Consider the following 24270-nt stretch of genomic DNA (forward strand, 5'->3'; position numbering starts at 1 on the left):
TTTAGCTCATAGAAGGAATGAAAGGCCATAGTTTTAAGGTTTTCAAGTCAAGTTTTATTTGGCACACACATACAAGATATGCACTCTCTCCACTGCTGCATTTTCTGATATTATTGTACGAGAATAAATGTACTCAATCCATAGGCTTGCCTACTGAAGAAGTGTTAGTCTTTATAGCTCTGATGGGCAATCGAGGGCTGGGAGAGTAAAGGAGCTGAGTTAGTATTGGTAACACTTCCGTCAAGTTGTACTGCAGACAGAAAGGTGGATGCAGAAATCTGCACTTGGCTGATTTAGTTGTTTTAACACTGATACGCTTGTTCTGGGTGCAGAATTTGGCCATGTGGCCCAGCATGTTTACTCTGTCTTTCAATCATGAGTGATCCATCATTCCTTCTCAATCCCAATCTTTTGCTTTCTCCCCATAATCCCTGACACCCATACTAATCAAAAATCTGTCACTCTCTGCCTTAAAAATATCCATTGACTTGGTCTCAACAACTTTTTCTGTGGCAATGAATTTCACAGGTCACCACCCTCTGACTAAAGACATTCCTCATCTTTCTGGTCTATGGCCTCTGGTCCTAGACTCTCTCCCCAGTGGAAATATCCTCTCCACATTTACTCATGGTTTTCACTATTCGGTAAGTTTCAATAAGATCCCCCCCCCCCTTCCTTCTAAACTCCAGCAAGTACAGGCCCAGTGCCATCAAACGCTCATCATATGTTAACCCAATCTTTTCTGGGATCATTCTCGTAAACCTCCTCTGAACCTTCTCCAACGCCAGCACATTCTCCAACTTGGGGCCCAAAACTGCTCACAATACTCCAAATGTGGTCTGACCAGTGCCATAAAACCTCAGCATTACATCTCTGTTTTTATATTCTAGTCCTCTCGAGATCTAGCATTGTATTCACATTCCTTAGATGGGCTTGTGTCAACAGATAAGCCAATGAACGTAGGCCAGAACACTCTGCATCTCACATTAGAAGTACTTTATTAAAGGTGTAAAAGTGGCATAAATCGCAGCAAGAACAATGGGGGCCAAAAGTTACAGATCAGATCAGTGGAAAAAAAACATTACATAAGCAATATCTAATCATGTTTACTCACCTAAACAAATGAAACATCTCAGAGAATATGACCGTATCAAAATAAGACTCCTTCCAGAAGCTCCATCTATGTTTAAAATGTCTGGATAATAATTCCGATAATAATTCACAAGTTCTGTCCTGACAGGACGAGGAATATACGGGGTGTTTTGTGCAGGAGGGTGGGGTTCAATTACCAACTGGATTTACCTGCTCAGCCACTAAACTATTTGATCACATCTTGGCATTGCTAGTGGGGTGGACGTTGACCACCTCTGAAGTCAATGGCTTGCTCAGTTATTTCAAAGGGCAGTTAAGTGCCATCCAGTTTGGTCATCCATATAAGGATGTCAGATATCCTCCTTGTAGCACATTGGTGAGCGAGAAGACTTTAGGACAGTCCAGTAGCTCCCTAGTCTCTGTTGCTGATACTGGCTTTAGAATTTAGAGATACAGCTTGAAAACAGGCCCTTCGGCGCACCGAGTCGACGCCGACCAGCAATTCCCCCCCCCCCCCCCCCCCCCCCAAACACAAGGTGCAATTTATCGGAGTCAATTAACCTACAAACCTACGTCTTTGGTGTGTGGGAGGATACCGGAGCACCTGTAGAAAACCCATGCTCTCACGGAGAACAGACAAAGTCCGTACAGACATCACCCTTAGTCTGAATTGATCCCGGGTTCACTAGCGCTGTAAAGCAGCAACTCTATCACTGTGTCACTGTGCTGCTTTTTGTTCCAGATTTATTACTTGAATTCAATGGCCTCAGTGCATTAGAGGTTATTAAACCTGACTGATCTTGGATTCTGAATACTTGTGCTGTAACTTAACAGTCAACAGCCATAACAGTCAAGCACCTGAGCAACTGTATGAGGTCTTTTTGCATCCTTTTCCACGGAACCGAGCAAGGCCAGTACACACACAAAAAAGTGCTGGAGGAACTCGGCAGGCCAGGCAGCATCTGTGGATGGAATGGACTGGCAATATTTTGGTTTGGGACTCTTCTGGAGTCCCTCCAGCACTTTGTATTTTGCTCAAATAATTCTGGCATCAGCAGTTCCTTGTGTCTCCAAGATCAGTAGATGAATGGGGATAGATCTTTTTATCAGGGTCTGACGAAGGGTTCTGACCCGAAACGTAACCTATTCGTTTTCTCCAGAGATGCTGCCTGACCCACTGAATTACTCCAGCATTTTGTGTCTATCTTTGATCTTTTATCAGAGTTAATTTATCAGATCAGACTTGTACACATTGAGAAGTGTATGGGAATTACATTAATAATCTTTTTTTAAGTATGAGACCCAACTTCAAGCCTTCCTTGGCTTATTTAGGGAAGACCTCATGGACATTCCTCAGAAGCACATGTTAACACCCACCCTTGGACTTCTTTTTTATACCCAGTTAAAGGAATGAGACTGACCTTTCTAACTCTGCTTTTTATGCAACACACTGGTTGTAATTGAATTTCCTAACTAGGCTGATGAGCTAAATGAGGCCACTGATTGAGTGCCTGGGAATTAACTCTACATTGGTCCCATCTTGTTTCGTTCAGAACACTTGCTGCCTAAGGCAAGATACTTCATCTTGTGCCTCCTTGTGTGATTTGCACTCTGCTCCTGGAATGTAGTGAGGACTTTTCACAAGTTTAGTAACCAATTCATTGTGCTAACCATCCATCTTTGGTACACAATGGCCGGGGACTTGATTGCAGTCTCTGCTTCTACCCAATGGGGCATCTGCCCCAATTCTGGCACAGTCACAAGCATTGTGTTTTGGCCAGTTACAGAGATGACTAACAGTGTTCTGAAAGTGCTCAGTGGAAGTGATTTAAATGCCCTAGAGAACCCTTCTTTGCTCAAAGTTTTAAAGTCAGTACTTTCAAATCAGATGGTTTTGCCGATGTAAACACGTGTCCAACTGTGTTCGGTGAACATCATCATAGTTTTAGATTTTTGGATAGCTAGTCCAGCAGAAGTAAGTCTCGGGTACTTCGCTGTGGCCTTTGCTGCATTGAGGCAGAAATAATTGAATGCCCTTCAGTGGCAGTTCTGACACCTGGGATGGCATGGTGCCTCATTGATGCGGCAGCGGCATCCTCCACTAGTGTCACCGGTCCCCTGAAACAGACAGGAAAACGTATAAATCGAAGGTATTTATTCACAAAATGCTGAAGTAGCTCAGCAGGTCAGGCAGCATCTCAGGAGAGAAGGAATGGGTGACGTTTCGGGTCGAGACCCTTCTTCAGACTGATGTCAGAGGGGCGGGACAAAGGAAGGATATAGGTGGAGACAGGAAGATCGAGGGAGATCTGGGAAGGGGGAGGGGAAGAGAGGGACAGAGGAACTATCTAAAGTTGGAGAAGTCGATGTTCATACCACTGGGCTGCAAACTGCCCAGGCGAAATATGAGGTGCTGTTCCTCCAATTTCCGGTGGGCCTCACTGGCACTGGAGGAGGCCCATGATCGAAAGGTCAGACTGGGAATGGGAGGGAGAGTTGAAGTGCTTGGCCACCGGGAGATCAGATTGGCCAACGCGGACCGAGCGCAGGTGTTGAGCGAACCGAGCGCCAAGCCTGCGTATGGTTTTGCCGATGCAAATAAGTTGACATCTGGAGCAGCGGATGCAATAGATGAGGTTGGAGGAGGTGCAGGTGAACCCCTGTCTCACCTGGAAAGACTGTTTGGGTCCTTGGATGGAGTTGAGAGGGGAGGTAAAGGGATAGGTGTTGCATCTCGTGCGGTTGCAGGGGAAAGTGCCCGGGGATGGGGTGGTTTGGGTAGGAATGGGCAAGTGGTCCAGGGAGTTACATTGCATTGACAAAATAAATAAGGCCGAATAGTGAGAGACCTGGTTCGAGTGGATGTCACGAGGATGTTTCCACTAGTGGGAGAGTCCAGGACCAAAAGGCACAGCCTTATAATAAAAGAACGTACCTTTATAAAGGAGATGAGAATTTCTTTAGTCAGAGGGTGGTGAATCTGTGGAATTTATTGCCACAGTTGGCTGTGGAGGCCGTCATTGGGTATTTTTTACTGTGGAGAATGACAGATTCTTGATTCGTAAGGGTGTCAAAGATTATGGGGAGAAGGCAGGAGAATGGGGTTGGGAGAGAAAGATGATCAGCCACAATTGAAAGGCAGAATAGAGACGATGGGCCAAATGGCCTAATTTTGCTCCTATGACTTATGAACTTATGCAGGTGTGGAAAAGGATGCAAAGTGCTGGAGTAACAGAGTAGGTCAGGCAGTATCTCTAGAGAACATGGGTAGGTGAGGTTTTGGGTCGAGACCCTTCTTCAGGCATTTAGAGTCTGATGAAGGGTCTCGACCTGAGACGTTGGCTATGATGCTCTCCAGAGATGCTACCTGACCTAAGTTACTCCAGCACTTTGTGTTCTTTTGTGCATCTGCAGTACCTTGTTTCCACAATAAGGTATGGAACCTGCCAGATCTTATTGCAAGCTCAAGATGTATCTTGCTACACTGTATCTGTTTCATACATTCTTACCAAATGATCTGTAGAACTCTTTCTACTTCTGTCACCATTTGTTTTTCTACGTCTTTGTTCATTCTGATCTGATCCTTCACTGAAGTTGGCTTCGTGGGGCAAGGTTTAAGATGAAGGGGGAAAGATTTAGTAGGAACCTGAGGGGAAACATTTTTACACAAAGGGTGGTTGGGTTATGGAAGAAGCCTCTAGAGGAGGTAGTTGAAGCAGGTATCACAAGGTTTAAAAACCATTTGGGCAAAGTTCATGGATAGGGTAGGTTTAGGAGGAGTGTGTAGGAAAGAACTGCAGATGCTGGGGTATCCTGAAAATAGACACAAAGTGCTGGAGTAACTCAGCGGGTCAGACAGCAGCTCTGGAGAAATAGAATGGGTGATGTTTCAGTTTGGAACCCTTCTTCAGATTTAGGATATGGGCCAAACACAGGCAGGTGTGACTAGTGGGGCACCTTGGTCAGCATGGGCAAGTTGGCTGAAGGGCCTGGTTCCACACTCTTTGACTCTAAAAGCCAGAATAGGTTGCTGTGTAGCATGATGAATTATTTCTGAAATAGTTTGTGGCTACATTTTATGTAAAACAGAAATATTGACACCATACCTGAGGTCCCCAGCGAGGCCCCTTGGTCACCCAGCAGATTTCTACTTTGCACATGGTGCAACGTATCCAGTCACAGCCATCTTTCTTCTGGACCACAATCTTGCATTTAGGACAATGCATGGCCTCTCCCCGAGCTACAAGCGACTGTAAGGTAAGTGGCCAAACAATTAGAATAATATACCATTCAATGATGCATTCCAAATTCATGGGGTTTTGGCAAGGATGATTACATATATTTACAAAGTACAGTGGCCAAAACGGTGGCACTGTGGTAGAGTTGCTACCTTGCAGCACCAGAGACCCAGGTTCGATCCTGACTGCGGGTGCTGCCTGTACGAAGTTTGTACCGTGATGGCGTGGGTTTTCATCAATTGCTCCCATTTCCTTCTACACTCCAAAGACGTACAGGTTAATTGTAAATTGTCCCTTGTGTGAAGGATAGTGCTAGTGTACTGGGATCACAGGTTGGTGCGGATTCGTTAGGCAGAGGGGCCTGTTTCCGCGCTGTACCTCTAACCTAAACCAAGACCAAGATTGATCGCAAGTGTTCGGTGAAACAGTTGCCTCATCTATGCTTGGTCTCACCAATGTAAAGGAGGCCACATTGGGAGCATCAAATGCAGTAGACTGGGTTGGAAGAGGTGCATGGGACTCTCTGTCTCACCTGGAAGGACTGCTGGGGTCCCTGGATGGAAATGAGGGGAGTGTATGGACAAGTGTCACATCTCTTGCGATTGCAAGGGAAAGTACCTGGGGAGGGGGCAGGTTAGGTGGGAAGGGATGAGTGAACTAAGGAGTTGTGGAGAGAGTGGTGTCTCTGGAAAGTGGTAGTAATGGGAAGTCTTTCTATGTTGTAAGGGAATATAAGGTTCTAGGAAATGGAACCAGTTCCCAAAGGCAGCATTCATTCCCCATGCAACTAGATCTGCAATCTTAACATGGTGTTGGAACCCGAGTTGCTTCACAGGAAGACCAAAGACATTCACAGCCAGGTACCTTCTCATAACGTGTGAAAGACTGAAATTTCTTGGTTCTTGAGAACATGTTTTCCCCTTTCCATCTTCCTGTCAAATGAATTTGGGGACCCAAAACTTTAATGTAACACTTCATCAGAAGATGATAAATTAATTTACCTTTAGCAACTCAGCAGTTTGTTTTGCAGCTTCATCGTTTTCAGCTTGAATTTTGAGATTGTCTTGGTATTCCTTGCAGTTTATCCCTTCGTGTATTGCCTGTGCACATGAGGAGAAACAATATTCATTTAAAATTATATAGGTTTTGATCATTTTTGGCTGTATTTGTTCCGTGGTAATGAATTTTACATTGCATTCCACAAAAAGGCTTTTGGCACATTGGCCTTCATCAGTCAGAATATTGAGTAGAGAAGTTGGGAGGTCATGTTGCAGTTGTATAAGACGTTGGTGAGGCTGCATTTAGGGATTGTGTTCAGTTTTGGGCACCATGTTATAGGAACGATGTTGTCAAGCTGGAAAGGGTGCAGAGAAGATTCATGAGGATGTTGCCAGGACTCGAGGGCCTGAGTTATAGGGAGAGGTTGAGCAAGCTAGGACTCTATTCCCTTGGAGTACAGGAGGATGAGGGGTGACCTTATAGAGGTGTACAAAAGCATAAGAGAAATAGATCAGGAAGCCGCACAGAGCCTCTTGCACAGAGTAGGGGAATCCAAAACCAGTGGACATGTTTTTAAGGTGAGGGGGGAAAGAGATAATAGGAACCTGAGGGTAACTTTCACACAGTGTGGTGGGTGTGTGGAACGAGCTGATGGAGGAAGTAGTTGAGGCAGGTACTATCACAACATTTGAGAAACATTTGGACAGGTACATGGATAGGACAGGTTTAGAGGATAAGGGCCAAACGCAGGCAGGTGGCACTAGTGTAGATGGGACATGTTGGTCGTTTATGGGCAAGTTGGGCCAAAGGGCCTGTTTCCACGCTGTGAGACTCTAACTCTATGACAATGTGCATTGTACTTTATTTAGCTGTTCTGGATGCTAATATCTCCCCTTTACCCAACGCTTTTCATTCTGAATAGTGGTACCAATAATGACTTGGCTTAAAGCATCCAGCTCACAAGGAGAGGTTTAAGCCCTCTGTTCCCTGATATTTCAAAAATGTATCTACTTTAAATGAACTGGCATGTGCAGATTTCCAGAATAGAGAATCTGAGAGTTTCACCACCCTCTGTGAGAAGTTTCTACACACTCTTACAGTTCTAATAGTTACTGTTAGTTAAAACTCTGATAGCTTAGAGGGTTTTAATTGACTGCCCCCTTACCTGCGAACTATCCTCACTGCTATCTGTGGCGATGAATTCTACAGATTCACCCTCTCCTTACTAATGGTAGATCCTTTTATTCTGAGACTATGCCCTCTTGTCCTAGACTTTCCCACTTATGAAGACATCCTCTCCACGCCCACTCTTTGATTCAAGTCTCCTTAATACTCTTCCCTGAAGGACCATCAGTTTTGGGCTTTCCAAATTACTTGGTCTTTTGTGGAGTTACAATATTTCTCTGGCTTCTTTCACCTTGCACACCAGGCAGTTGTTCTTCGTGCAGAGGGGGCAGCGAAAGTCATTGACCTCATCTTCGTAGATGCACCAACCCTTGCAGTCGGGTGTCTGGCAGTGGTAGCTGTTCTCACTGCTGTTCTCTGCAATTGCCAAACTCTTGTCCAGGTAGCTACGATACTCATCCTCTGTTAGGAGCTGCAAGGAACCACATCAATTGCAGTGTTAATACAGGGGTAAATACTAATGGGTGGCACACGGTGGCTTAGCTGGTAGGGCTGCTGCCTCACAGCGCCAGAGACGAGAGTTCGATCCTGACCTCGGCTACTGTCTGGAATTTGCATACTCTCCCTGTGACCACGTGGGTTTCCTACAGGTGCTCTGGTTTCCTCCCACACTCCAAAGACGTACAGATTATGTGCAGGCAAATAAGAAAGTGCCTTCGCATTATGTTTGGCACAGTCATTGTCACACACCATGTAGAAACAATGAACTGCAGATGCTCCTTTATACCAAAGATAGACATAAAGTGCTGGAGTAATTCGGCGGATGAGACAGCATCTCTGGTGTAAAAGGATGGGTGACGTTTCGGGTTGGGACCCTTCTTCCAACGTCACCCATCCTTTTTCTCTAGAGATGCTGCCTGATCCGCTGAGTTCCTTCAGCATTTTGTTTTTATTTGCTGAAGAGAGTAAACAAGTTAGAGGTTGTCGAGAGGGTGCAGAAAGGATGGAAAGGACAAAGAGAACGTTTCTCATGGAGTGTGAACCAAATGTTGGTGTTGGAGGATAATTGGCAAGTGTCAAAAGTGTTTTATTGTCATATGTCCCAGATAGAACAATGAAATTCTTACTTGCAGCAATTGTGCTGCTTTGTCGTGCTGTGTTGCTGATAGCAAAGCCATAGGATGTGCCTACAAATCAAGCTGTATTAATGGATTGAGATAAACTGAGCCGAAATCATAGAAAATTTACAGAGAAAGTGCACATTTTTAAAAAGTACAAGATCCATAATGTGGTAGATTGGGAGATCATCAGTGCTTGCATTTTGTTTATCTGCACATTCTCAGTAACTCTAATGCTTTGATGCTATATTTGTCACTCTGGTATTTTTCTCTGCACTACCTGTTGTACTTGTGTATGGCTTGATTGTATCCGTGTGTACTATGATTTGAGTGGATAGCGAGCAAACACGAGACAATAATATACCAATGGTTAACATACCCCCTGCACCCAAGTTAGAGATGGTTGGATTGTTCTCGCAATAATGCACGTTGGCACAGCGGTAGAGTTGTGGCCTTGCAGGGCCAGAGACCCTGGTTTGATCCTGACTACGGATGCTTTGTGTACGTAGTTTGTACATTCTCCTCGTGACTGCGTGGGCTTTCCCCGGGTGCTCCGGTTTCCTCCCACCTCCAAAGATGTACAGGTTTGTAGGTTAATTTGGCTTCGGTAAAAATTGTCTCTAGTCTTTAGGATAGTGTTAGTGCACAGGGACCGCCGGTCGGCACGGACTTGGTGGACCAAAGGGCCTGTTTCTGCGCTGTATTTAAACTAAACCAAGAGCACAAAGTGTCAGATGTGAAGAACACTCACGTGTTTTATCTCACGTTCCAGGATTTTGCTGTTGCAAGAGTAAAGGTTGTTTCGGAATGGACAGGTCACATCTGCTTCTGTGCAGTTTAGGATTGTTCCCTTCAGGCAGTCTCTGAAAGTGATGATCCGTTGTCAATAAAATTCACTCTGTTTCTCATTCCACCCATTTAAAGCATCATTTCTCACCCCGACCTCCTCCCTCAGTCCTTCCATTGAGGGAAACTTAATAGACCAGGAGGGGCACCCAACTCAACCCGAAGGGCGCCGACACGAAACATCGCCCTTTTTCTCCAGAGATTCAGCCAGACCCGTTGAGTTACTCCAGCATTTCGTGTCTATCATCATTCGCACCTATATTTGTGTCATGGTCAGTCATGGAATCATACAGCAAGGAAACAGGCCCTTCGGCCCACCGAGTCTATGCCGACCAGACATCTCCCCCCCCCCCCCCCAATACACTAGCACCATCCTACACACTGGGGACAATTTTTACAATTTACAGAAGCCAATTAACCTCCACACCTGGTCTTTGGAGTGTTAGAGGAAATCAGAGCACCTGGAGAAAACCCAGGGAGAATATACAAACTCCACACAGACAGCAGCCATGGAAAGGACTGCACCTGGTTCTCTGGAGCTGTCAGGCAGCGACTCTACTGCTGCACCACTGTGCTGCCCACATGTTTGGTGGTCATACTGTACACACCAAAGCCCGCAGCCATACTGTTCAATAACGTTCCCCATAGCACCCTCTTCTATTACAGTGCAACGAAAAATGTCTCTTACTTGCAGAAGATATGTAAGCACTCTCGAAGAGTTACACCCTCATTGTGGTCCGAGGTGATTAAACAGATTGGGCACTCAAACTCCTCTGATGCTGATATCAGGTTTTGATCATCTGTTTCCAACATCAGTTGGTAATTCAGTTCTCGCTCGAGTACCATCGACTGAGAAATAAAAATGAACACCTTGGGTTACAGAATTCATCTCTGCGGATTCATGCCACTGCGATCTAGTCCCTTCAAATACCATTTTTTGATTGTGTAGGAAGGAAATGCAGAGTCTGGTTTATACTGGTTTATACCGACACGAAATGCTGGAGTAACTCAACGGAGTTCTCAATGGAGAAAATGGATCGGTGATGTTTTGGGTTGGAACCCTTCTTCAGACTCTGTCTCAGTCTGAAGAAGGGTCCCTCCATCAGATTCAGTCTGAAGAAGGGTTCCGATCCGAAATATCACCTACTCCTTTTCACCAGAGATGCTGCCTGACCGGCTGAGTTATTCCAGCACCTTGTGTCTATCCCCAGTTAATGATCGTCAGATAGTTGGACAAAGTCTGGGTCAGAACAGGGTTGAAGAACAGCAGGAATCACAGAGGGGGAGCAGTGAGAGAGCAGTGAGACTCATGTCAGAGAGAGGAGAACTACTTCAGTTCTGAGCCGGACTCCATCTCGGGCTTTTATCCACCTATCAGCTAATCAAATCCCATCCTCGCCTGTATCCACCTATCATTGGTCAGGTTTTATCCCGTCCGCAACCTCCCTTTTCCAGCCACCCCACACCTCAACAATCAGTCCAAAGAAGTGTCCCAACCAGAAACGTCGTCCGTCCATTTCCCTCCCCAGACGCTGCCTGACCCGCTGAGTTACTCCAGTATTTTGTGTCCATCTTCAAAGCCAAATGGATATTGTAGTTCTTAAAAACAACCCTACTTGTTCGTATTGCTCAAAGGCTGCTTCTTCTTCATTCATTCTCTGCAGTTCGTCCTGGTCAGGTTTATGGGTGCCGGGTACCTGGTAGTCATCTGGTTTTGCCATGCTGCACATCTCACACCCTGGACGAGTCGGCTTATTGATATAGGTACATTGTGGACACTCCCAGCCAATCTACCAGGAAGGAAAAAGATGGTTATTCCTACAGAGGAAGGGTCCCGACCCGAAACAGCACCAAGCAATGCTGTCCAGGAATGTTGCCTGACCCGCTAAGTTACCCCAGCACTTTGCATCCATCTTTATTTTAGACCTGAAATACAGCGTGGAAACAGGCCCTTCGGCCCACCGGGTCCACCCTAATCAGTGGTCACAACCGTACACTTGCACTATCCTACACACTAGGGACAACGAGGGAGAGAGTGACATTGGTGCAGAGGTAGAGTTGCTGCCTTACAGTGCCAGAGACCCAGGTTCGATCCTGACTACAGGTGCTGTTTGTACAGAGTTTGTACGTTCTCCCTGTGACTGTATGGGTTTTCTCTGGATGCTTCGGTTTCCTCCTACACTCCAAAGATGTAAAGGATTGTAGGTTAATTGGCTTCCATAAAAAAATGGTAAATTTTCCATCGTGTGTAGGATAGTCTTGGTGTACGAATACGGATGATCACTGATCATCATGGACTCGGTGGGCCGAAGGGCCTGTTTCCGCACCCTATCTCGAAAATTTAAAGACAATTTTCAATTAACAGAAGTTCATTTGCCTGCATACAATCCATATTCCTTAATTCCCTGCACATCCATGTCAGAGGTCTCCCAGACACCACTATCGTATGTGCCTCTACCACCACCCCAGCAGTGCATTCCGGACACTCAACACCCTCTGTGTGAAAAACATGCTCCCCACATCCTCTTGAAAGTTTGCACCTCTCACTGTAAAGCTCTGCCCTCTAGTATTTGATATTTCCATCCTGGGGGAAAAGGTCTGACTGTCTATGCTACCTATGTCTCTCATGATTTTGTACACTTCTATCAGATCTCCCCTCAACCTTCAGCGTTCCAGAAAACAAACAATTCAAGTCTGTCCAACCTCTCCCTGTAGCTAACACCACCTAATCCAGGCATCGTTCTGGTAAACCTCTACACCCTTTCCAAAGCCTCGCTTCCTTCCTGTAATACCCTGGTCTCACCCTATCAGAGATATTTCCAATGTTCCATTCATCCCTTCCCAATCTTCTCAGCCTCAGAAAACAAATACGGACGTACAGAAGTGTCTGGACGCACCTTTGGAATTTTTGGAATTTTTGGAATTTTTGGCAAAACCCTTGCTTCGTTGAGTTGTGGTTGAGTTCCTCGTGGTTCCAAAACAGGAAGGAAATCTTCATTATTTGCTTTTGTTTCATCTGAATCGAGGGAAAATTGACAGATTTAGCACTCCAATATCCCCCTCCATTCAAATCCATGAGCTGCTCATGAATCAAAATGTTTTATTAAAGGTCGGCACGGTGGCGCAGCGATAGAGTTGCTGCCACACAGCGCCAGAGACCCTGTGGGTGCTGTCTGTACGGAGTTTGTACATTCCCCCTGTGACTGCGTGGGTCTTCTCCGGGTGCTCCGGTTTCCTCCCACATTCCAAAGACTTGCAGGTCTGTGGGTTAATTGGCTTCTGTAAATTGCCCCTAGTGTGCAGGATGTGAAAGTGGTATGACAGAACTAGTGTACGGGTGATCGATGGTCAGTGTGGACTTAGTGGGCCGAAGGTCCTGGTTCTATGCTGTAACGCTAAACTAAACATCCTTCCACACAAATGTACGACATGGGGTGCAATGGGATAAGAATGCAACATTATGGGCAAGGTGGGCCAATGGGCATGTATCTACGCTGTATGACCCCATGACGCTCTAAAACTCTATAAACGCTCTATGATACTCCATGACTTTATGACTCTCTACATAGGCATAGATACACAGGCACACACACACAAACACACAAATACACACTTTATGACAAAGATTCTACAACTTTATGACTCTTTGACTATGACTCTATCTGACTCCATGACGCTATGACACTCTTGAGTTTAATTCTATGACTCACTATGATTTGATACCTCTGACTCTATGACACTTTATGATTCTCTATGATTCAATAACACCATGATGCTATGACTCTCTAAGTTACTCTTTAACTCAATGGCTCCATGACTCTCTATGACAATCACTCACCCACGGTCCCTGCAGTATTTCGGGGGTAGAGGTTCTCACCAGCTGCCATCTGAGGTGTGTCTGTCTGAAGCTGCGCCTGTGGTTTCAGGGCAGCGTCGGCCTGCACGGCTGTCAGGAGGTACACGTAGGCCATGTCCCCATCCTTCTTGATGCCGTGAAAGGAGAGAGTCTCGTGGTCCTTGCCCAGACGCTGCGCGATGATCCACTGTTGCAGTGTGGGATGGAAGCTGTAGTCTTTGTGCATCTTTACCGGCAACAGAAAAGAGGAAACAGTCAGACAGGCCCTTCAGCCCATTGACTTCCTACCGACCATCAACTACCCATCTCTACGATCGATCACCCGTTCACCACTGGTTCTATGTTATCCCACTCTCTCATCCACTCCCTGCACACTAGGGGACAATTTTACAGAGGACCTATTAACCGACACGTCTTTGGGACGTGGGAGGAAACCGGAGCACCCGGAGGAAACCCATGGGGGTCACAGGGGAAACGTGCAAACACCACACACAGACAGCTCCCGGGGTCAGGAGCAAACCCGGGTCCCTGGCGCTGATGTGATCGGTGGATTTTCTTTGTTTAGCACTTGCAGGATTTTGGCTCTCCTTTCTGTAATTCATCACAGTTTGTCCATCATTCTGCACGATTCATGCCTTACATTTTATGGCAACAAACTTCTTGCACAGCCTCAGAATAATAGGACGTTTCTTTCGAATGGGGATAAGGAGGAATTTCTTTAGTCAGAGGGTGGTGATTTTGTGGAATTCATTGCCACAGACAGCTGTGGAGGGCAGGTCATTGGGTATTTTTAAAGCGGAGATTGATAGGCTCTTGATTAGTAAGGGTGTCAAAAGATACGGGGAGAAGGCAGGAGAATGGAGTTGAGAGGGAAAGACAGATCAGCCATGATTGAATGGCAGGAGACTTGATGGGCTGAATGGCTTAATTCTGCTCCTATGACCTGAACTTATCGCATTACCTTTGTCTTCAGCGTTGCAATGGTCATGTAAGGAAACACTTTCATTGTGATGATTGTACCAGTTGTCTGCAAATCTTCAACGCTAACTCTTAACCTACAACATAAGGGGTGCAAATTCACTACCTCAGGAAAGTAGACATTTTTGTTATTTGGCATAGCTGTTGTACACTGTTGTGTTGTGTATAAACAATGGCAATGAAGGTAGTACAGGTCCACCACTGATTTTCCAGCACCCCTGGTTCCAGAACCTTTCTGGATTATCCGTTTTGCTGGATAAGATCCTTTCGGGCGGCCTTACCTTCCTGCAAGGTCGACTATGGGAGTGGATCTGCTGGCTCCAGCTGGACCAGAGATCCAGAGCCCCGGCCCCAGGGGGCAAATTCAACCCGCCGAGCGATGATGGAGTACCGAATGAGGTAGAGATCGGCTACCTCACCTGACCTAGGCGCCACATTTGCGGGGGGACTTCTGGGGGATTTTGTCCGGATTACAGACCACCAGTTGCTGGGAAATCGGTGGTAGACCTGCAGCATTAGGGAGGGACCGACAGTCAGTGTAAGGCATATTCAGGAATTACAGTGCACTTCTTGATCTGAGAACAGTGTAAGACACAAAATGGTAGAGTAACTCAGTGGGTCAGGCAGCATCCTGGGAAGGGAAATGGTATGGGTTGGGACCTTTCTTCAGACAGCTTGTAGTGGAGAAAGCTGGAAAAGAGAGTTGGGGGCAGGAGAAAGCCTGGCAAGTGATAGGTGGACCCAGTTGAGGGGTTATGGTTGGCAAAAGCTAGAGGTGAAAAGGCGACAATTGTGAAAATGCTGTGGAAATCAATTCAACAACATTGGAAAGAAAAATAATGGAGGATAAACTGTCTACAGGGTTGCTAATAGAGATTGAAATTAATTAAATAGTTCTCCAGGATAGCAATTAGGTCTCCTTTTGGGTTGCTTCATCTGATTTATTGGCCATCAATGGTGGCCAACCATAAGATGGTGGGAGCTCATACATACACTCACTGAACTTGGTGCACATAGAGACTCCCACTGTGCTTTAGTGGTGTCTTAAGAACAAACAAGCAACCAGGACATTTCTTGGAGCTGGAGGATGAGGAGTGATCTTATAAGGTCATGACAGGAATAGACCGGGTAAATGCACAGTCTTATGCACAGTCTTTTACCCAGAGTAGGAATCAAGAACCAGAAGACATAGGTTTAAGGTGAGGGGGGGAATTATTTAATAGGAACCCGAGTGGCAATTTTTTTTACATAAAGGGTGATAGGTGTATGGAACAAGCTGCTGGAGGAGGTATTTGAGGCAGGTACTATTGCCACGTTTAAGAAACATTTAGACATGTACATGGATAGGATGCGTTTAGAGGGATATGGACCAAGCACAGGCTGGTGGAACATGTGTAGATGGGGCATATTGGTCGGCGTGGGCAATTTGGGCCAAAAGGCCTGTTTCCATGCTGCATGATTCTATGATTCGATGCTTCTTGAGTGTTGTTGGAGCTTCACACATCCGGGCAAGTGGAGAGTATTCCATCACCATCCTGCCTCATGCTTTGTAGATGATGGATGGGCTTTGGCTTAGCGTCAGGGGAGATGGGAGATGGATAGGCTTCAGAGGAGATAGGTCACAAAACAGTGTCCATCTCCTGACTCCCCAAAGATTATCGTCTACAAATCACATTTATGGTAAAAACATCATCTAATTTGAATCTACTGTTGCAGTGCAAACCCCAGAATCCAGATGGTGGGATGTTGAGCAATGGCAAAACCATTCTTTATTCAGGGAGGAGGTCAAACAGCTTGTGGAGATGGTGATGGCCCGCCATGAGTTGTGTGGATGAATATTACCTGCCCCATCCATAGAGTCATAGTCATACAATGTGGAAACATGCCCTTTGGCCCAACTTGCCCACTCCAACCAAGATGCTCCATCTATACTAGTCCCACCTGCCTGTGTTTAACCAATATCCCTCTAAACCTTTCCTATCCATGTACCTGTCCAAATGTTCCTTAAACATTGTGATAGCACCTGCCTCAGTTACCTCCTCTGGCAGCTTGTTCCATATACCTTTTTTTTTGTCAATAAATAAATAAGTTGTTGCTCAGGTTCCTATTAAATTCCTCCCACCTTAAATCCATGTCCTCCGGTTCTTGATTCCTCTAAAGTCCATTGCTTTGGCTTATTCATTTAATGGTTCAATGGTGCTTGATTGTCATATGTACAGAGGTACAGTGAAATTCTTTTTTGGCATACTGTTCAGTAAAAATCTTACTATGCATAAGCACAATTCCTAAAAGTCTGTAGGAATAGTACACTGAGACAGTATACAGGTCGCCATGTTTTGTGCCATTTTTCATGATTCAAGTCTGAAGTTCTTATAATTGTAGTGTTCTTACCCCACTCTTTCCCCCCCTCACCTTAAATCTCTGTCCTCTGGTTCTTGATTTCCTTACTCTGGGTAAAAGACTGCGCATTTACCTCACCCATCTTCAATCACACTTTTAAAGTATGTTTCCATTAATGGAACTCCTCCCCTCTCTGAGAGCTAACTAAGGGGGACCCAGCATTGGGGGACCGCCGAGAACAAAGGGGGGGGGGGCCTAATGTGGGAGGGCTGCCAAGGACTAAGGGGGACCCAGTGGGGGAACGAAGAAGGAATGAGAACATTTTGTAACTTTGTCGGCACCTCTTTTGTGTATTTTGTAAAATGCAAACACAAGGAATTTCCCTGCACCTAGCCTGGTACAAGTGACAAGGTATCATCAACTAACCTGATTTCTTGTTGATGGTAAGCAGACTCCTTGAGTCGGACGATGACGGGTAGATGTTGCTCAGCCAGCAGCCCGGCACACTCGACCGCTGTTTCCTTGTCTCCCTGTTCTATCGCTCTGCTCAGCTCCTGAGCCGCAGTCTCCGCTGGAAGAATAATACAGGGCAGAGGTCAGTCATCGTGCTGATTAAGCCGGAGAGGGTGCAGAGAAGATTTACGAACATGTTGCCAGGACTCAAGGGCCTGACCTACAGGGAGAGGTTAAGCAGGCTAGGACTTTATTCCTTGGAGTGCAGGAGGGTGAGGGGTGATCTTATGGAGGTGCACAAAATCATGAGAGAAATAGATAGGGTGCACAGAGTCTTTTGCCCAGAGTAGGGGAATCAAGAACCAGAGGACATAGGTTTAGGTGAGGGGGGGGAAATGTAATAGGAACCCGAGGATCAACTTGCACAAATGGCATTGGGCATATGGAACGAGCTGCCGGAGGAGGAAGTTGAGGCAGGTACTATTATATTTTAAGAAACATTTAGACAGGTACATGGATAGGAAAGGTTGAAAGTGATATATGGGCAGGCAGGTGGGACTAATGTAGTTGGGGCATGTTGGTCGGTGTGGGCAAGATGGGCTGCATGACCCCATCAGACAGGGGGCCTGAGTGGTGGGAGGCTGGCAGGGAAATGCACTTCACTCATTCACTTTCTAGCGCTCCTGTCCATAGACAAGATCTGAAGAAGGCTCCCGACCCGAAATGTCACCTATCCATTTTCTCAAGAGATGCTGCCTGACTCCAGCACTTTGTGTCTTCTTCTATCATCCATTTTCTTCTTGCTGTGCCATCCATTTATTATTTAATCATTTGCTCTAGAACTCTTTCTTAGGTTTAGGTTCAAATTTATTATTGCCACATGTACCGAGGTACGGTGAAAAGCTTTGCTTTGCGTGGTATCAAAAAAGATCAGATATACTATACATAAATGCAGTCAGTTCAATCTCAAGTACGAAAGAAAGAGCAAAGGGGAAGGTACAGAATGCAGAATATAGATCTTAGAGTGCAGGGTACAGTTCTCTGAGAGCAAGATGTAGTTCTTGTAGAGCAGGGTATAGTTAGAGTGCAGAAGGATCTGTAGACCTAATGAAATCCCACACCGTCACAGAGAGAACGTACAAACTCCGTACAGACAGCACCCGTAGTAGTAGTCAGTACTACAGGCAGTAGTCAGGATCGAACCCGGGTTTCTGGAGTTGTAAAGACAGCAACTCTACTGCTACACCAATGTGCCACCCCCCTATTAAAAGAATAGTTCATACAGACAAGTTAAGACCATTTTTACCCTTTATCTCAACCCATCCAAACGTCACCAGACTGCAAATACAATGCACCCACAGCATTGTATGATGTGGGATTTGGGAAACTCACCTCTTTTTATCAGGTCCATGCCCAGATTCCTTTGCACTAACCCTCCAGACATCTCCAACCTTTGAGGCCAACTACTGCAGGCAGGTCCCTGGGGAACAACCAGAGCGAAATATATCATAATTAAAGGGAGAAAGACCGAGGTTTAAAGGTGCAACATGGAAACAGGCCACTAATTCTGCACTAACCTGTACACTAATTCCATATCCCACTTTCCCATCCCACTTTGTCACTAGGGGACAATTTACAGAAGCCAATTAACCCTCAAACTTTGGGATGTGGGAGGAAACTGGAGCACCTGGAGGAAGCCCACACGGTCACAGGGAGAACGTACAAACTCCACACAGACAGCACCCGTAGTCAGGATCGAACCTGGCGTTATAAGGCAGCGGCTCTACTGCTGCGCTACTGTGCCACCCAAGATTTGCAAATTGTAAAGAGCCTTGCGTGTTGGTTAAATCAGCATTCAGGACTCCCAAGTGTTCCTCCAGCCCTCATGTTGCGCAAACTCCCAGATAAGGAGAGTATACGGAAGGAAACGGGTTAAAAAGATTATCCATTTATTTTGCATTATATTGTTCTGAGTCATAAGGGGAGGCTTAAAAGTCAAAAGGAAGCAGTTTCAAAGGTAATTACTGAAAGCGAAGTAGATGTAGTTGAGAAGGAAAGCAGAAATGGAGGCAAGTAGAATGGAGCCACAGAGCACGTTTAACCAATAAATTATGGGATGAATTAGAGACACAAGCAACTGCAGATGCTGGTTTAGAAAAAAAAGACAAAGTGCTGGAGTAACTCCGCCAGGTCAGGCTGAAGAAGGGTACCGACCCAAATTGTCACCAATCCATGTTCTCAAGAGATGCTGTCTGATCTATTGAGATACTCCAGCACTGTGCCTTTTTTTGATGGGATGAATTGTCTGCTTCCTTGAATCTGTATCTAAAGCTGTAATAATTGAGAGCTCCACATTGAAAACCCTTGGTCTATAATCAGACTTTACTGGACTTTATATTGCACTAATCATTATTCCGTCATCCTGTATCTGTACACTGTGGATGGCTTGATTGTAATCACATATAGTCTTTTTGCTGACTGGATAGTACGCAGCAAGAAAACGTTTTTCACTGTACCTCTGTACACGTGACAATAAACTAAGCTAAACTATATCCCCACCTCATTGGCTTTCTGCCCTGTCCCACACATTGAATTTGTCTTCTTCCTCGTTTTCAAATCCGTCTATAGTTTCAGTAGCCCTGCAGTTCTTCCAACCTCAATCTCCAGCGCCCATAATGTAACTTAGGGTCCTTCTTCCTTCCCTCATGGAATCTCAAATTCTCTCACTATCTCTCGCACTGCTCAAAAGTCAAAATCTTCTCCTTTGTCTCCTTATCTCTGTTTGGCTACTGGGCACATCAAGGTCCATTGCATGGTCCCAACTATTGGCTCAGCTGAGCTGCACTAACTAACAACAGAGAAACACTTTAGCCGAACACCGTGGTCCCAGTGAGGCAGAGGTACAGTTGCTGCCTTACAGCGGCAGAGACCTGGGTTCCATACTGACTGCAGGTGCTGTCTGTACGGAGTTTGTACATCCCCCTGTGACCAGGTAGGCTTTCATCCAGGTGCTCCAGTTTCCACCTACATCCCAAGGACATAAAGTGTTTAGGTTTGAAGAAGGGTCTCGACCCGAAACGTTACCCATTCCTTCTCTCCAGAGATGCTGCCTGTCCACCTGAGTTACTCCAGCATTTTGTGTCTACCTTCGATTTAAACCAACATCTGCAGTTCTTTCCTACACAAGTTTTGAGGTTAATTGGCTTCTGTTAATTGTCCTTAATGTATCGGATAGAACTAGTGTACAGGTGATCGCTGGTTGGTGCAGACCTGGTGGGCTGAAGCGCCTGTTTTCACATAGTATTGGTAAATAAACTAAACAAAGAACTGCAGATGCTGGTTTACAAAAAAGGGCACAAGGTGCTGGAGTAACTCAGTGTGTCAGGCAGTATCTCTGGAGAACATGTGTAGGTGACCTCTCTCAGAAGATGATGCCTGACAATTCATGTCCTTTTTTACGGTAAATTTAATTTCCAGGAAGGAATCAGTGAACTTTTTTTTTTTTTACAACCCAACCTAGTAGCTCATAATCACCTTTATTTCTTAACTTTAGTTATATTTGCTACTGAGATCCAAATTACCCACTTTCTGCATTGCAATTTGAACATTAGTTTGACCACCATGCCACAATAAATAGCATGGAGATTTGAGGAACTGCAGATGCTGCAATCTTAAGCAAAATGTGAGGAACTCAGTGGGTCAGGAAGTAGATTACAAACAGACCCACAGACCTACATATCTTTGAATGTGGGAGGAAACCGGAACACTCGGAGTAAACCTACGAAGTCACAGGGAGAACATGCAAACTCCGTACAGACGGCACCCATAGTTAGGATCAAATCCGGGTCTCTGGCGCTGTGAGACAGCAGGTCTACCGCTACGCCATTGAGCCGCCCCCTCCTTGCCAGCTCAATGAGATATTTTTGAAAGCAGGGTTATCGAGAGATAACAGCAGGTGAACGCAGCTAGGACCCAAGTTCTAAACGTATTAAATACCTCCTGTTGTTCCATTAAGTGCCTGGATTGTTCTGAAACGGTTCCAAAATTTCACAGCAGGATCCAAGGCGTTAATTGAAACAGAAACTCCCTACCCCACGCCTTAAACCCAACCTTACTCATTTTCTCAGTTCTGACAAGGGGAATTTAACCTGAAGGCACAGAGTCATACAGCACGGAAACAAGCCTTCGGTCCAGCTCGTCCATGCTGACCAAGATGCCCCACCTAAGGACAAGCCTTCTGCCCAGCTCGTCCATGCTGACCAAGATGCCCCACCTAAGGACAAGCCTTCGGCCCAGCTCGTCCATGCTGACCAAGATGCCCCACCTAAGCTAATCCTATTTGCCCGTATCCTTCTAAACCTTTTCTATCAGGGTGGCATGGAGGCGCAGTGGTAGAGTTGCAGTCTTACAGTGCCAGAGACCCGGGTTCAATCATGACTATGGGTGCTATCTGTACGGAGTTTGTACGTTCTCCCTGTGACCTGCGCGGGTTTTATCCAGGAGCTCCGATTTCCTCCCACACTCCAAATACGTATGGTTTGTAGGTTAATTGGCTTGGTATAATTGTAAATTGTCCCTAGTGTGTGTAGGATAGTGTTAGTGTGCGGGGATCGCATGTTGGTGCTGACTCGGTGGGCGAAGGGCCCGTTTCCGCACGATATCTCTAAACTAAACTAAACTATCCATGTACCTGTCCAAGTGTCTTTTAAATGCTGTTATAGTACCTGCCTCAACTACCTCCTCTGGCAGCTCATTTCAAACACACACTGACCGCTCTCTGAGTGAAAAAGTTGCCCCTCGGGTTCCTAATAAATGTTAACTCTGTTTCCCTTTCCACGGATACTCTCTGACCTGCTGAGTGATTCCCGCGTTTCCCACTTTTATTACAGATTTCCAGCAGCTGCAGTTTTTTAATGCCTATACCAAGATCGGATGATAGAGAAAACTGTACAAATAAATGTTGAACTGAATCAGTCACATATCGTGCAGTTCACAAAAAAAAAAAAATGACACAACTAGCAATACTGAATCTATGGAGCTGTTTTAAAGGCACACAAAGCTGAGTCTTTTAGCCAAGTGAGTTTCTCCTTTAATTAAGAACAAATCTTGTGTTAAAGAGTGCTCCAAATGAACAAAAATTGAAATAGTATCTAATCATGTCACACTTGTGCCTCCTTGCCCTTTTAAATCAATAGCCCATATTCCTTTTTTTCCCCCCCTCCTGCCACCCAAAAAGCAAATCAAACAGATTTCATAAACACAAAATTTATCCCCAGGGAAATCTCAGAAGAGACCTACTTCCTCACAAGAATTCCCAATGACCTTACCTCAAGAAAGGGGGGAGTGTTGTTGATGTCAAGTCGGCAAGAACAATTTTTCACGACTGGAAAGTAAAAGTGAAACTTTGTTCCAGGAAGCAAGATGTTTTTTAAAGGCCCTAGTTTAGTAGGTTACGCAGATGCCAGATTAAAGGAAAGTGCTTTGGAATTAGCAGATGGGGCATTTCCTCAGCTAGAATTGTCGCAAGCTTCCTCGATCAATATGCTTTAACCAACTGTTTCGTTTGTGTTAAGATCTATTAACAATAATCCATGACAAGATGACAGAAATCCAGATTCAGGGACAGATTTTCTCCAGCTGTTATCAGGCAACTGAACCATCCTATCGCTAACTAGAGAGCAGTCCTGACCTCCAATTAGGGATGACAAGGTGATGTCATCGCCCCGCGCCCCACATGACCTCACCCAGCCAGCGGCCCTGCTCCCACTCCACCAATGGTGGTCGCCCGGGCCGGGAGGTGGGTTGTTACGCAACCTCCGTTAGGCGAGCACACTCGGCCCCGCTCCCCGAACACACTCCGTTAGCCTACACTGTTCCGGCCTACAGCGGCCCACGGGACTAATACGGGACATGGGCGGTCCCGTACGGGACAAACCAATTTAGCCCAAAATACGGGATGTCCCGGCTAATACAGGACAGTTGGCAACCCTACTTCTCATCTACCTCATTGGAGACCCCCGGACAATCTTTAATCGGACTTTACTGGACTTTATCTTGCACTAAACGTTATTCCCTTTATCATGTATCTGTACACTGTGGATGACTCGATTGTAATCATGTATAGACTTCCACTGACTGGGTAGCACACAAGAATAAGCTTTTCACTGTACCTTAGTACAAGTGACAATAAACTAAACTTAACATTAGCAAATTGTCATTGAAATCACTCTCACGGGCTGAGGTCTCACATTAGTTTCAAACTTGTCTGATTTTACTCTTCAGTGATCTTAAGAGATTGACAAAACTTTGTTGTGAGTGTCAAAGGTGTTGTTACAGATGCTAACTGACCTTCTGAGTATTTGTAGCATTTTAGACTCATACAGGCCCTTCGACCCAATTTGTCCATGTCGACCCTGATGCCCTATCTAAGCTAATCCCATTGCCTGCATTTGGCCCATATCCCTCGAAACCTTTCCTATCCTTGTATGTGTCCAAGTGGCTTAAATGCCATTATAGAAACTGCCTCAACAAACCTCCTCTGGCAACTCGTTCCATATACCCACCACCCTCTGAGTAAAATGTTTCCCCTCGGTTTGTACTAAATCTTGCCCCCTTCACCTTAAATCTATGTCCTCTTGTTTTTGAAACCCCTACTCTGTGCATTCACCCTATCCCCTCACAATTGTATACACCTCTATAAGATCAACCCTCATCTTCCTGCACTCAAAGGAATAAACTCTTAGCTTGTCCAACCTCTCCCTTTTGCTGAGGCCCTCGTCCTGCCAATATCCGGGGTGCTTTTGTGATTCCTAGCATTGTAGTTTTGATCATAGAGTCCTACAGCATAGAAACAGGCCCTTTGGCCCAACCTGCCCACACCGACCAACATGTCCTATCTACACTAGTTCCACCTGCCTGCGTTTGACCCATATCCCTCTAAACGTCCTATCCATGTACCTCTAACTATTTCTTAAATGTTGCGATAGTATTTGGCTTAACTACCTCCTCCAGCAGCTCATTTCATACACCCACAACCTTTTGTGTGAAAAAGTTACCCCTCAGGTCCCTATTAAATCTTTCTCCCCCCCCCCCCCCCCCCCACACACCTTAAACCCATGTCCTCTGGTTCTCAATTCCCCTGTTATGGGCAAGAAACTACGTTTACCCGATCTATTCCTCTCCTTATATTGTTTATCTTTTTCATCAATGGAAACTAATACTGTAT

General features: G+C 45.6%; 1 protein-coding gene across 2 annotated transcripts; it reads right to left on the bottom strand.

Annotated features, from left to right (window-relative positions):
- Positions 1-1622: 1622 nt before the first annotated feature.
- Positions 1623-22425, bottom strand: rbck1 (RanBP-type and C3HC4-type zinc finger containing 1). 2 transcript variants are annotated; one of them, XM_078419294.1, is made up of 12 exons: positions 22373-22425; positions 17019-17163; positions 14236-14329; positions 13257-13500; positions 12316-12434; positions 11035-11208; positions 10107-10267; positions 9324-9435; positions 7747-7926; positions 6332-6430; positions 5199-5342; positions 1623-3210 (listed from the first exon to the last, which is right to left on the bottom strand). In XM_078419294.1, exons 3-12 carry the CDS (start codon positions 14278-14280, stop codon positions 3130-3132), a joined length of 1359 nt encoding a protein of 452 aa, XP_078275420.1. In that variant the 5' UTR covers positions 14281-14329; positions 17019-17163; positions 22373-22425; the 3' UTR covers positions 1623-3129. The 2 variants fall into 2 exon arrangements, with proteins under 2 accessions (XP_078275420.1, XP_078275419.1); XM_078419293.1 differs by lacking the exon at positions 22373-22425 and adding an exon at positions 18438-18555.
- Positions 22426-24270: the final 1845 nt, after the last annotated feature.

Source organism: Rhinoraja longicauda, chromosome 22 (assembly GCF_053455715.1).
Source record: "Rhinoraja longicauda isolate Sanriku21f chromosome 22, sRhiLon1.1, whole genome shotgun sequence".
Classification (NCBI taxonomy): Eukaryota; Metazoa; Chordata; class Chondrichthyes; order Rajiformes; family Arhynchobatidae; genus Rhinoraja; species Rhinoraja longicauda.